Source organism: Anopheles coustani, chromosome 2, assembly GCF_943734705.1.
Source record: "Anopheles coustani chromosome 2, idAnoCousDA_361_x.2, whole genome shotgun sequence".
Classification (NCBI taxonomy): domain Eukaryota; kingdom Metazoa; phylum Arthropoda; class Insecta; order Diptera; family Culicidae; genus Anopheles; species Anopheles coustani.
Genome location: NC_071289.1, coordinates 27,425,510 through 27,440,649, shown reverse-complemented (window position 1 = coordinate 27,440,649; position 15,140 = coordinate 27,425,510). Strand labels below are relative to the sequence as shown.

At 45.9% G+C, this 15,140-nt stretch overlaps 1 protein-coding gene across 1 annotated transcript; it reads left to right on the top strand.

The window, feature by feature from the left end:
• The first annotated feature begins 3,193 nt into the window (after positions 1-3,193).
• On the top strand, positions 3,194-6,776 carry LOC131261876 (sodium- and chloride-dependent GABA transporter 1-like). The gene is made up of 8 exons (XM_058263725.1): positions 3,194-3,297; positions 3,872-4,731; positions 4,810-4,911; positions 4,981-5,164; positions 5,238-5,505; positions 5,580-5,683; positions 5,746-6,115; positions 6,194-6,776. Exons 2-8 carry the CDS (start codon positions 4,200-4,202, stop codon positions 6,422-6,424), a joined length of 1,791 nt encoding a protein of 596 aa, XP_058119708.1. The 5' UTR covers positions 3,194-3,297; positions 3,872-4,199; the 3' UTR covers positions 6,425-6,776.
• The last annotated feature ends 8,364 nt before the right edge of the window (positions 6,777-15,140 follow it).

The following is a 15,140-nucleotide window of genomic DNA, read 5'->3' as shown; positions in this document are numbered from 1 at the left end:
GGGAAAGCGAGCTGCGCTATGATACTGATATTGCTCCTCAGGGGTTTTCCCGCGCATCATCATCATCTGAGTTCCGTGTAAACCCAGTCCCCTCTCATGTTGCAAAAAAAAACAAATGGAAGTAAAACATCACCTGCCCAGCCATGAAAAACCGTTTTTCACGTTTCGGCTTATGCTCATCATCACGGCTCATCGTGGTTCGCTTTTGCTTTCTCCAAAAGGGTTGGTGTGGGTCCCCGCGTAGGGGATCCGTTTTCTATCCACCGTTTTCTTTTCGCCTTCTGGCCGCCCGATCTGGTAGCTTCAAGACCAACGAAGCTGCTGAAGAGGGAGTGTGGGAAAAGAGAGCGAAAAATGGAAAAGGAATTTTCCTGTGGGAACATTGCAATTGCAAGCAAACCGTTGAAAAGGGCCCTCAGAGGATCTGGTTTTAATTTCTGATATATGTATTTCCTGCATTCACCCTTTTGTTTTGCGAGTTGCGAGGGGTTGACTACTGTGGACGAAAGGAAGAAAATTGCATTGCGAATACGGTGTCTTTTTATTCATGTCCATCAGGGAAACACATTACTTTTTAAGGCTGCGCATTAAATGTTCCGTCACCGGGTTTATTTCCTTTCTTGGAATTGAATGTCCTCTTTACAGTAATCACTCCTAAAAAAAGTATAGTTGAGCAACAAATTTGCGAATATTAATAGACGCATGACATTCACATTGATATTGATCCAAGCAACCATTGCTTTGGAAGGAACCGCCAAATTAACCGATTTTCCCTTTCCTTTTTTGTGCTGCTGCATTTTGTCACTGAAACTTTGCTTTATTTGTAATTTTAATAGTATGCACTACCAAATAAAAAAATAATCATACGCATCGGCTATTTTAGGTAGCTTTCGCAAAAGCGATTTTTCACTCACTGAACAAAACATGTTACAAAATATGCGTTTCTGCATTTGTGTGTTTTGCAGTTGATGTGCATTTCGTTTAAAACTCGACATTCCTCAACATGCAAAACGCAACCGTTGGGATGTAGCAAATGCAACGCATGTTGCACTCTTCGTAGCAAAGTTCACATTCACTGGCAGTTGGTTCTTGGTTGTTCCAATGTGTTTTCCACGGTTTTCCCATTCAATCCTTTCAACAGCTTTCCACATTTTTATCTCGCACCGTTTTGTGTTTTGTTCGTTTTTCAATCCCTTCGTATCCATAGAAAGGTAGAAAAGGCTAACGCCACCGCGTTCCGGAGTGGACTTCACCACCTACCTTGCCACCGGCTTCATTCCCACCCCTTCGTGAGTAAGTCTGGTGAGTGTTGTGAATTTTCTGATTATTATCATGATTATTCGCATTTCAGTCACTCCCGGTTGGCTGGCGGCATGCTTCGCTTGATGGAGTTTCAGTTTCCGGACGTTTCGTTTTTCCTTTTTCCCCCCGATTTTGCTACAAAGTAGAAACGACCATCGGGTAGAGCTCACTCCGTCGGGTCGGGTGTCCTGTGGATTGTGGAAGAGTTGCATTTTCCCAACCGTTCCCCAACTGCTGCCGTCCAATTTATTTATATTCGTCTGTTTGTTGCTCTGATTGTGGTTTTATATTGTATTGTTTTTCGTTTTCATGATTTTGCCCTTTTCTCATTTTGTTTTTTTTTTTGTGTGTGCCGGTCTCGTTGATCCGCTCTTGCACACCACTTATCCCTGCTCTATTATTCAATGTTCGTTTTTAGTCCGTTTTGCCGGTGTGAAGCTTTGGCAGCCACCGTCCTTCTGTTCGGTTTTTTTTGCTTTTCCTCCTTTGTTTTTTGTCTTGCTTTTTCTTTCCTTTTTTCGATATGCTCGTTGGAACGCAATCAATTTCATCCCGGGCACGTTTCGCCAAGCAGCACATAATGATCAGCGGTGGGTGGTGATGGCAGCGCGATTTGCGGGAACGGAAGCGGGTCGTACACATATAAATCTTCATTTTCTAGCTCATCGGTACGTTGGGAGGGTGTAAGAGTTATGAGAATGATTTTCCGATTATTTTTCCACCCCGTTCTATTCGTGCATATGTTTGCCGGGGAGGAAGGATGCTGCAAAAAATGGCACCTGTTTTTAACACGAATGATATTGTTTCCTAAGCTTAATTTCTGTAATGATTCAAAGCTCGTACCTTTGATTTTTAAATCAGCTCGGATATTTATAAAAATTGTTTTCTAGTATTTTTGAACTTTTATTTGAACAAAAGTTTGCATAAATTACTTTGACAATCAATACAAAGCGAAGAAAAACCCAAAAAATCGTGTACAAGAGAAGACATAACTTCACCTGGTTTCGTAAATTCTCATATTGTGTTTCGCAAACCAAGAGGTATGCAAGTCGTAGATTATTATGATCCCATCGTTTTTCTTGTTTTGTGATGATGATAAATTTTGTTCGTTTGGCACGGGAAGCGGAATCACCGTAAGAAGAAAAACGGATGCAAGGATGGTGATACTCGATCATTGATGGAATGAATCCTCAACACAGGCGATAGGTTACAGCATTCGTGCAAATCTGAATCGACTTGCTGGAAGGCAAACGTGGGCAGAGAGTGCAAATTTCCCCGAGGAAATTAAAGGGAAAATCTACGCTGATTGTTTTTCCCTATCTCCGTTTTTCCGAGGTGCGTTCGGTTCGCAGACAGTCCGGATTGTACGGACTCTCGGTGCGCAAGGTTGTTTACCTCGTTGTCGTTTGATGGTTGGGCGGAGCGAGACAGAGAGTGGCAAACAGGTCTTTTAACTGAACCAGATAGAATGGAAAGGAAGACGATTACCATAGAACGGTGTGTGCTATGCATTCCATCAGCTGCATCCTTTGGAATCCTTTCGGCAAATGATTAAGGACGAGGCTCGTCGTTAGGTTGTGCTGCATCCTTTTTGCACCCAACCGGTCACATGTTCGACGGCCTAGCGCCAGTCTGGCTGTTGTTCAAAGGCATTTCTCTCTTTTTCACTTCTCGTAGGCGAAGCCCGGTCCTTTCGTTCCGGACGGAGAGCAGGCATGACGTTCTAGAGCTGCCCGAGACCGCCGGCGTGTGGAGTATGATTTATGTGCAACACTGACTGTCATCGGCAGCTGGTGGCAAACGATTTCATCAATCGAAGCGTCGTGTGTCACCCCATTCTCTGGAAGGAGCCTTACCGCCCGCCAGCAGGACATGTGCGACACATCCGCCCGTCAGACAGAAGGATCGAGTTTGCTGGCGTCTTCTTGGACTGCTGGCAACTGACGGAATGCATGTCAACTGAACGTGAACGAACGAACCGATTGCGAGCAACGGGTAATGGCCAACGTTGAACGTTTCAGGGGCTGCAAAAGACCCATGGATGGTTGATAAATGGACGAGTTCGCTCGAAGATTTACCATTCACAGTAATTAGTGATGAACTTTAATGGAGAAGGTTTAATCCAATCTAAAACCGAAGAATTTGATTGCCTGTCATTGTGTGAAATACAATTAATTGTAGAATTTAAACTTAAAGCTGACTTTATTGACTAATAACTTCGTAATTAATATCCTTGGTTGTTTGTTGTATTTATTTTTTTAAGTTCAATTCTTATTGCTAAAGCTACACATATTATCGCTCCAACATTTTTTGAAATCTTCTATTAAAATAAACTTGAATAAGTAGCATCTTTGATTAACTGTGTTTAAAAAAATAATGCTTTATGTATAATTTTGATATATGTCATTTTAAGATTCTAATATCGTTCATGCTTCAAATAACATATTTTCCTAACAATCGAGCCAATCAGCTCAAAGGTTCAAAGTTAGTATAAGTTTAACATCAAATAATGCTTGTTTAATAACACATGTTTATTTCTTTCCCTTTATTTTACCACGCTTCCTGACAGGCTAACAATTCAACAGCTTCCAACGCCTCCTAGAACCAACCCAAAAACCCTTCCAAAAATCACGACCAACATCGGATCCGGAGCAGTTGCGCTACTTTCAAAACCTTTTTCCCTTTTCAATTAACTGTATTTGCACTTGCAACGATTATCATTGCCAATGACTCATCGTGACACTTTCTTCTGACTTTGCGCGTTTCTGTTTTCGCCTACGCTAGGTCCGCACCATCGACGCCGGAAGTGGTACACCAAACCCCACCCTTTCCGCCCAGGCCGACCCGAAGCGGAGCAACTCGTCGCCGTTGGAGCGAGCGCGGAGCGAATAAATATTATGACAGAGGGCACCGCGGTGACGGTTGGATGTTTGGATAATACGCTGGACGTTGTCGGTGGTCAGAACGAGCAGGAGCAGGAGCAGGGCACGGTCGGGGTCCGCCTAGAGGTATCGAGTGCAGCACCAGCGGAAGAACAGCAGGGAGTGCCGGAGGGTTCCGCCGAGCAACTACTAGTCGCCATCGGTCAGGAGGAGGAACAGCGGACGACGCCACAACGGACGGTAGCGGCCACCATGTCACAGAGCAGCAGCAAACAGGTCACGAAAGCGGAAAAGCCCCTCCCGGAGCGCGGCTCGTGGGGATCGAAGCTCGACTTTATCCTCTCGGTCGTGGGGCTGGCGATCGGGTTGGGCAACGTGTGGCGTTTCCCGTACCTGTGCTACAAGAATGGCGGCGGCGCCTTCCTTATTCCGTACTTTGTCACACTCTTCCTCGCCGGCATACCGATGTTCTTCATGGAGCTGGCCCTCGGGCAGATGTTGACCATCGGTGGGCTGGGTGTGTTTAAGATTGCACCGATCTTTAAAGGTAATGAAGGGTGTTGCGAGAGTGAAACCGATTCCCCTAAACACCGTCTTCTTGTTCTCATGCCTCTGTTCTGTTCAGGTATCGGTTATGCCGCCGCAGTGATGTCGTGCTGGATGAACGTGTACTACATCGTCATCCTAGCGTGGGCCATATTTTACTTCTTCATGTCGTTACGAGCAGGTAATGGATAACTGCGAATCCCATAAAGAAAAGACAGCCATCTTACATCCTATTTCCCCCCCGCCACAGATGTACCCTGGCGTACGTGCGACAACGCGTGGAACTCGATCAACTGCGTCAACCCGTACGACCGCAAGGATCTGCTGTGCTGGGAGTCGCTCGGCCTGAACGGTACCGTCACGAAGATCTGCTCGCTCAACTCGAACAACGTGTCCATCAACGATCTGGCCGATCCGGTGAAGGAGTTCTGGGAGTAAGGTTATTCGTGCGGTGTACGGCCCGCGGGCGGGTTAGTTCTAACTCTTCCGGTTCTGCTTCTCCAACAGGCGCCGCACGCTGATGATCTCGAGCGGTATCGATCAGGTGGGATCGATCCGCTGGGAGCTGGCCGGAACGTTGCTGCTGGTGTGGATCCTGTGCTACTTCTGCATCTGGAAGGGCGTCAAATGGACCGGCAAGGTCGTGTACTTCACCGCCCTGTTCCCGTACTTCCTGCTGACGATCCTGCTGATCCGTGGCATCACGCTGCCCGGTGCCTTCGAGGGCATCAAGTTCTACGTTAGTCCAAACCTGTCCAAGCTGGCGGAATCGGAAGTGAGTGGCGTTAATCGTCTGGGAAAAAATCATTTCACCTCAATGTGAATCCCACTTTTAACGATCTTATCTAGGTATGGATAGATGCAGTGACGCAGATCTTCTTCTCGTACGGTCTCGGTCTGGGAACGCTGGTTGCCCTCGGAAGCTACAACAAGTTCAACAATAACGTCTACAAGTACGTCCCGCACATCCCGCATGGTCCGTTCCATCCATAACTCACGTACATTTCCTCCTCAGAGATGCCCTGATTGTGTGTACCGTCAACTCGAGTACCAGTATGTTCGCCGGGTTTGTGATCTTCTCCGTCGTCGGCTTTATGGCGCACGAGCAGCAACGGCCCGTGGCCGAGGTGGCCGCCTCCGGGCCCGGTCTCGCCTTCCTCGCGTACCCATCGGCCGTCCTGCAGCTCCCGGGCGCTCCGCTCTGGTCGTGTCTGTTCTTCTTCATGCTGCTACTTATCGGTCTCGACTCGCAGTTCTGCACGATGGAGGGCTTCATCACGGCCGTCATCGACGAGTGGCCACATCTGCTGCGCAAGCGCAAGGAAATCTTCATCGCCGTCGTCTGCATGATTAGCTATCTCGTCGGGTTGACCTGCATCACGGAGGTTCGTATGGGAGAAGCATCTTGCCGAGCGAATCGATGAACTAACATCCCGTTCCTTCTTGCCGTGCTACGTTCCCAGGGTGGTATGTACGTGTTCCAGATACTCGACTCGTACGCGGTCAGCGGTTTCTGTCTGCTGTTCCTGATGTTCTTCGAGTGCGTGTCGATCTCGTGGGCGTACGGTGTGGACCGTTTCTACGACGGCATCAAGGACATGATCGGCTACTACCCGCTCGCCTGGTGGAAGTTCTGCTGGGTCATCACCACTCCTGCCATCTGTGTCGTAAGTATCGGTCGCTGGTACAGGTAACCCGCGCTGCAAACGCTATCAACTAGCTTAAGATACGTGGTGACGCGTGAATGGGACTTTGAGTGAGCGAGTTTTCAGGAATAAAGGCACGTTGGCTGAATCGACGGAAAGGAGAGGTACATTTGCATTATATGCGGGAAAAGGGGAAGCATGCTTTGAAGGGTCTATTTTAGGTCAGCCTGCAACCATGAAGAAGCAACAAAGATGATGATTTCCTGACCCGCTCAATGAACCGATGGCCTTAACTGGTAGCGTACAAAGGACGGGCTAGCGACGCAACATGTGCTGGCTGGCAATAGAACCAACGCCAGTATTATGAGAATTTGTACTTAATGTACTCGAATAAACAACCTCTTTATAACGATTTTACATCCCGCTGCCTTTCTCATGGTGGACACGGTATCCGAAATCTTTTGAGGTCGTGGCACGATTCCGACACTAGCCCGGTTGATTTCCTTCAGTCCAGCACACATCAAAGCCCTCGTTTCGTAATGGTCCTTCGGTAAAGAAGCAGTTTCTCGTGTGGCTTGCATTTTCCACTTTGAACGAATTTCATACTGATGCAAGTGCGCATCTGCATCTCAATGGCTCCATTGCAAGTGTCCCTTTTCGCATGTAAAGGAATGATGCCTCACCCGGTTGTTCTTCTGTTTTGTGGCTCATCGTTTCATCAACCAGATCTCGGTGTCCGGTCGTTCCCTCGGATGCTTTTGGGCGGGGCGCACGTTGTTGAGCTCGGTAATCTCATTTTACGATGTGTGGCAATGTGTGCGCTGCATCGTCTCGGGTCGATTGGAACGCTTCAAACGAATCGGCGGGGCCATTGTTTCGACGTTTATCATCCCGCAGCAGAATGTGCTTCGCCACTGAACGAACGCTACGTGGTGGTGTTTCCCAAGCCATCGATCATACGACCACATTAAGATGGGTTGGTAGAACGTGACGTGTTGATGCAGTTCGTTGGCAAATCGGGGAGAGGCAGCGTTTCGACGGGGGAAAACGGATCGACATAATTTCCTTGCATATGCGTACGTGAGAGCACCATCGTTCTCTCGGAAATTGTTGGTAAAGGAGAGTACTGCTAGTGCAGGGGTCGGGACACCGACTTCCTGAAATATGGCCAGATGCCTAACACGATGTACTACGATCGGTTCGATTGTGACATTAAACGTCTTTTAAATGAATTATCAAGTTTCTAATCGGGAAAGTAACATAAACTTGTTATAAAATATATTAATGTTTAACATTTAATCATTGATTTTGTTACCTATTTGTGTTGATTTTGTGTACGTTTTCATTATCTTGTTAGTTTTTTATTTAATTTCTTTTCATATCCCTGAAGCTAATCATCTACTCAGGTTATTTTACTAGAGCCAGGTGTTCGGGATGTTTAGAATACTGGCGGGCTGGATATTGCCGACCCTTGTACTAGTTATAGATCTCCAAGCTTAGAAGGAGAAATAAGCTTTTACTTTCCACCGAAGAGGTGGCCTTTTGTGTTAATTTCACAGAGGCTTTTCTCCTTTTCTTTCTGATCCGTTAGAGGTCGGTTAAATAAAATAAATAGTAACTGACCACGTAAAGCAAGTCAAGACGCAAAAGTCGACCCGGACGGAATGCCGTAAATGGCCATAAATAAACTCACATTTTCCACACACTTCCCGCCGGCCGAGCAAGGAAGGAAAATATGGTCGGGTGGAAAAATAATGACGATGCATCTGTCGATGGTGTTACCCATCCTCTCGCAGCTCCCCTTTCGAGTCCATTTTCCATTTGAGCTTCCTAGCTTATCGATTTGTCTTATTAGCTGTCAAGTGTTGCGTATGCGTATTTGCATAAACTCACCCTTCCCCCATCATCGTCCACCACCAGGCAGCTAGGAAGCGGTCATTCGTTTGGACGGATAGTCGGACGAACCGTCCGTCCAGTTCCTTCTTGTTCGGGGTGAAACATTGTTCCGTGCGGGTTCACACGCCTGCTTATGCATTCCGGACCTATCTCGCCTACGGTAAGGCGCCAAGGCAATGGCAAGGACACGGTCGTAAAGCACCGGCATCGCAAGGATGTTTGGATGGCTCCGGTGGCGTTTACTTTACGATGATTTGCTTTCCTTGGCCGATTGGTTTGTTCCCGTGTGGAAGGGTGGAGGGAAAAAAGCATCGATCGGACGCGTGACCGAATGGTAGCAAGTGTAACAGAGGGATGGCGGACGACGTCTTATGGAAGCCATCGACGAAGGATGCATGATACACGACCACGACGTTGTGTGCGGTCTTAGGGCCCGGTTGCGAGCGAGTTCCTTACCGAGCGTTGGAGTTATCATCATCATCATCATCATCATCTCCGAATGTTGTGTGCGCTTCGTCCAGTTTGTGGTGAGCCCAGAACTGATACAAGATGGACGCGATAGGAAGCATAAGGTGTGTGTATGTGGATGTGTGCCAAGCCTTATTCTACTTGGAGGAGTTGCCAGCGTCGAAGTCATTTACATTCTTGCTCTCGAGCATGCACCACACCCACATGCGCAAGTGAAGAAAACGAGGCAAGGACGAGTGAAAACACTCGAATGACGCAAACACGAAGCTAATCATCGTGCGGAAGGGAGCCTCACTGGGAGGGGCGAGGGGAAACCACACCGCAAACACTACCGTTACGTAAATGACCAACAATCGGTTTCAATAGGGTTAATCGTAAATTTCAATTAAAATTCATTCCACCACCACATACCGGCCCGCTTCGGGTGGTCAGGACAACATAACTACACCACGACGACATCACCACCACAGAGCTCCCGAAGACTGGAGCAACGAACGATGGAATTTTGTATTGGTCGTTGCCACCGACCGGACCTAACCCCGTGGAGCTTCGAAAGCGGAGGAAGACATTTCGATTGGAGGGAACGGGACTGATAATACCGTACCGATGGTAAACATTAGCGTTGAAAGGCAAACGAGCCTCCTCCGATTGGGAAGGATTTATGCGACTCCGAGCCTGTCGATCGGTTTGCGGTAGTTGATGGTATGTAATGAGGCGAACGTAATACGTCAAGTCAAGCTGGGCGGCATCATCATCATCTTCAAGGTCCACTCTCACAGCTTCCGGCAAGATGGACCCAGAAACGGAATGTCTCCGGTCGAAGGTTTGTCACAAGCATCTCCTGAATGCAGCACGGCAGGACGTTATGTTTTGTGGTTTTGCTTATGAAAATCATGCCAAGTAATTCACGTCATTGGTACAAGAGGACTTGTCTGTATGTTTAATAAAAACTACTTGAAAAGGTAGAAATACAATAATAAAATTATTATGTGGAACAAATAAGCAAGAAAGAGAATAGTTGTGAAAGCAAGCTTCTCAATCGTCTTTATTATGAATTTCGGCACACTTCCATCTATGATAATCTTTATCCGTAGTTCATAAAGACCGTAATATTTTTATTAAGGTTTTCTGTAAAAAACCCCTTCTTACATTTGAATTCCACCTCTGTTTGAAAGAAATGTGAAGACAAAATGATTATTCAATCCAACTAATATCCTGATATGATATCCTTTACTTTAATTTCTTGCAACAAAGTGAATGTTAGTGGCTTTAAAACATACAACGAAAGCTAAAAATAAAAACGCCTTTGTAGTAATCTAAGTAAAGACTAACTACTTTTCTTCTATAGTTTCTATTTACGACAATCTTGGCGAATGGAAAGTGCATTACTTTAGTTCAGAGCCCAGCTTAAAAGGTGAATCGCTGGCGAAGTCCTCCCGCCTGGAACCGATTGCATCATAAAGTGGGTAAAGTTATGGTCCCGGTGGACCACGCAAGTCGCCCGGTAGAACGGTGAAGAATGGTTCCTTTCGTCTTATCACACGTTGTTCAATGGTCGTCGCCAGCCCTTCGATGGCTCGCAGTTCCACCAGCCGACCGTTTAACCGTTCGACCTGGCCTGCGACACTACTAGGCCCCTTGGCAAAAGGTGAATCGGTGGGAAAGATATGTGGCTTCACTAATTAAATTTTTCATTCCATTTCCACTAACGAGAAGCGATAAGTTCTGCGGGTAAAGAGTGTCTCGATGCAGGTGTCGGAATGGCCTTCGTCTTGTGATTTTCCACTCAGAAAGAGGTTACATTGGAGCAGGAACTAGGCATTTGGTTCCTTTTTTTCATTCCATTACCTCGCATGTTACAAGTCTCCTCTCCAGCGTCTTGTGGCGATTAAACTAACGACCGAGAAAGCCGAGGCGTAGGACCGTACTACCGCCATGGGAATGTCCTAAAACCGTTCTTCCGTGTTGATGCGACACTCAGTCCGGTGGCGGCTCTCGAGTACTGGCGAATGAAGCAACTTTCTTGCCTGTCCTTTCATCTCGCCCCGCGCTTTTTCGCTCGCGTCAGTAATGGTCCACTTTCTGGGTGTTGCAAAACTAATGTGACGCGAAAAGCGTTTGCTTGGGGACGTGCTGTGGCATGGCAAAGACCGTCTTGATATGTTCCATCCATCAGGCGCATCTCTATTGGTGGAAATGGTAACGCCTACTGCGGACGTTTATTCCATCCCATCCACCCGAGTTTTTAAGAGTTTGCTTAAAAGGGTTTGTCACTACAGATTTCTTCTCGCGTTTTTTTTTTCCATTGTAGCCATATGAAACTCACTCTTCCAGAATTGACCCGCGTAGACAATAGCGCTCTTTCGCCGTTGGGATTTGCAATCCCGTGAAATTCCTAAACACTTCGGACCGGCGGTGCTGGACCGGAACGAGGTGTGAAATAAATTTAATGCACCATAATCAAATTAATGTAGGTAATTTATGATAATGTGTTTCTTTTTTCTCTCTCTACTACTCAAATTTGCAAGAGCAGGTAGTGGAAACTATCGTGACATATTCCGGCTACGGCAAGTGGAAAGCTCCGGCAATGCACTAACAAAATGGTGCTAGTGCGAAAGTAATTGCTTTGGATGTTAGCTGTAAACTAATGGAGACATATCCAGTAAAACGGTTGAAGTGATTATAGGATTGCGGAAGTTTTCTGTGAGATGACTGAATGGAAATAAAAACAGCACTGATGTTTCAAATAAATAAAATTAAATTTAAAAATTGATCGGGTATGAATACCAGGAGATGTATAATGAATATTTGCGAATCAACTCGCATATTGTACTGTTTGTAAAGAGTGTTAAGAGTCGCTTAATTTAAAACGAAACAATTTTTTTCAACCCACAAACAATCTCCGTGTTGCGAAGCACCTAAGTGTAATTGAAACGCAAACATATATTCATTTACGAAATAAATTCACACGCCACTGGCTTCGGGGTTGGTAAAATTGAAATTCATAAACTTCTACGCGCTCGCAGAGAAACCCAAGTGCAACCGTTTTGCATACGAGTGTTTGGCCGAGCAAAAAGAGGAGGATTATGGATGGAGTGTGACTGTTTTTCCGCCGAGGTCGTAGAGCAATAAAGAAAAAGGGGAACATTATGTAAACTGAAAACCGTTCCAAACTAGAGATCGGTGAGGGGCGGTTGGATCGCGTTCTAAAAAAAAAAATTTACTGCAAAATACATCAACGGGAGATAGTTTTAAAGGAATTTTGTGGGAGGGAAGGGAGAAGAATTACACAACAAGAAAAAACGACAATTATTTCCCACCGCGACTATAAAAACCACTCATCGATTCGAGGACACAGAAAATGCGTTCCCTGCAGCGGACGGAAAATCGTTTCATCCCGGACGCTTCTGTAGGTCACCATTACTGCATCGATTGCATCTGAGCTCCCGCGCTGCAACTGTGTGTGCCGACGTGTGTGTCATCTGTGTATTGGTCCGGAGGACACCGTTAGCTGTTGTTGAGTCGGTTAGCAAACGTCATAAATTTCCATTTATTTTTCCTGCTCGAACATAAAACTATACGCTTTTGATAAACGACCAAATATGGTTACCAAAGTCGGATGCACACAAAAACCAACACACATACACCTACCCCCGACTCCGAGCACATGGTTCGGGGCGGGTGCTCCAAATTTCCAGTGGTCGATGTTTTCCTTTTCCGTAGCTGCACTTGTGAAAGTTTAGTGGGCGCCGGTACAAAACCCCAAAAACAGCTCCGGCGTGAAAGCTATCTGATAGTGACACCAATGTAGTGAAAGCGATAGCGGCGGCTGCGGCGATTCATGAGGAAGGACATTTTGGATCGTGTAACTAGCACATAAGCACGAGCCCCGTCGAGTGGTGGTTAGCCCTTCGGTGGTGGTTTTCTCGCCGATTGAGGCCAATGGAGCAGAACCGGTGCCAAAAAGCGACGATTAGCAAGCGTTTAGGTCGTTTGGTAGTTTACGCGGTCATTAGGAGTGTTTAATTTAAACAGGCTTAATAAAAATCAAGAGAAGCCTAGCACCATTGCATTGGTGTAATTACATTCGATTATATTAATCCTAATGAAAGGAATCCTAAGAATCAAAATCAATCTACTAGAGTGCTAAACTAAAACCAAATTTGAATGAACCACAAAAGTGAATTCCGCGTCTATTCTAAGGAAACAAGTTGTAATATTTTCATTATTTGATGTTCTATTTTCGCAAAATAATTATCTACGCCTCATCAAAAGCAGGATGATTTTTCATCCCACGAGCAACAACTTTCAATAAAAAAAGAAGTCCTTCATTTCATCCCAATCGTCGCCATTTTCAAAGTGTGAATTTATTCGCACTGGCCGGTGTGGTCTTTTACAAACAACAACAAAAAAGTCTTTCCAAATGGAAAGGTGCCAAAAATGGGCCGCTACCAGTTAACTTCCGGCCACTTTCAATAAATCGTGCCCAGCTCCGACGGTTGCTGGCTTGCAACTGATCGCCTTTAGATCACTTCAGGAGGGAGTGAGATAAAGAAAAAAACAACCCGCCCCCGAAACACCTTTCGATTCGGTAAACAAAAAATCAGATTGAAGCGAAAACCATAAAACTAAAGCTAGCCGGGCTTGGAGCAAACCACAACCATCCTGGCCCGTCGGTGCGTCGGTGTCGGTGATCGTTCAGCATCATTTGAAACCATTCAATTTCAATCAATCCGCAATTAAGTCTAGACGTGAAGGCATCAAATCACAAACCATCCATCCATCCATCCATCGATTCATCCATCCATCTACCCATCCATCCATCCAGCCAGCCAGCCAGCCAAGGGAAAACCTTCGGAGAATGGCGCCCCATCCATCAGAGCATTCGCTGAAGCCCCCGCCAGCGTCAGCCCTCGCCACAATTTTGCGAATCGATCGGTCCACCTCCCAAAAACCTCGAGCTATGTGTACAGAAACAGCAGGCCTACGCAGCGGAACGGTCCGAAAAAGTGTGCGGCTTGAAATTCGTCAAACCCATATGTGTCCGCTTTTTCCACGCCGGAAAACATGCACCCCCGGCAACGGCGAAACTGTTTATTAGCCCTGCCGTGTGCCGAGATTCACCGTTTTTCCCCTAACTCGAAATCCATATCGCTGTAAGGATATTTATCAACCGCTGAAATGGTTCGGAATAAAAGTTTAAATACCTCACCGATATTGACTCGCCCGAGGACGTCGATCGAAGACCACTTCAGCCATCTGTATCTGTGTGTGTGTGTGAGTGTGTCCTTGTGGTGCTCGTTGTACCGTCAAATACTCACGTGAACTATTGGAGCGGAAGCTATGCTCCAATTCGCGGCGAGGAATAGCCTCCAAAACGGTGTGGACGAACTCGATCCGGGATGCATTTTCCACGCGAGTTAGAAGTACGGTGCAGGACGACTGTACAGTGCAACGTCAGGTAGCTCTACGTCGTCTATACCGGGGGATGCCATGTTTGGAAACAATAAGCCCAAAACTAAATTGAGATACCATCGAGCGGTGATTGAATTTTGATTTGAGTCCCGGGTATGAAGGACATGCCGACGGATTTAAACCCGGTTCCACGTCACCGCAACGGAAATGGTGTTGGTACCGAATCAACGGAAGCAACCCGGAGGCTAGATCGTGGCTACTTTCGATGAATAATTTATCGTCCAAGCTTCCACATTTTATCCTTAACTGTTTCATTTATTTCAAAAGTTGTTTGTTGAATAATACAAAATGATAATTTTCATTGTTTTTCATGGGACTTTAAAAAAGCTTTAAAATGAAATTTACGAAAAAAGTGCACACTCTCTAATTGAAAACATTATTTATCAATGTACGGAGGAATTTCAATCAGAATAGCACATTGCCAAAATTTATGTCTTTCTCGACAGAAAAACATCGCTTCTACATCTCGTCTCGGTTCAATTTATGGTCGCTTCACTTGAACATATTTTTTGCCCGAACTTTTTCCTCACTCGAATTAAAGCCCGCCATACATCGGAGACATCGAGTGCCGAGCGGACGTATGTGCCGCTGAAAAATAGTTCTAAAGTATGCTAATATGATTCGGAACATCGAAAGCTTTCGACAAGTCGAAATTTTAAGCAAAAGAGAGTCATCGTATTTAAGTTTTCAAGTACGTGTCTCGTCTTGTTGCCTTTCCGGGTTTTTTTTTCTTTTTGTGCACTCGCTCAAGTCTAGTTGTTTCCCCAACCCTGACTTTGCTGAAACGTGAATGTTTGCATTGAACTTCCTTCCGTTTGAACTGGTGGAGTTTGCCTCCCGGGGACATATCCTCCGGCGTTGTCTAGCCAAAGGAATACAAACATATATATTTTCCATCATGGAGGGTCAAAAAAGAACTTCCCTT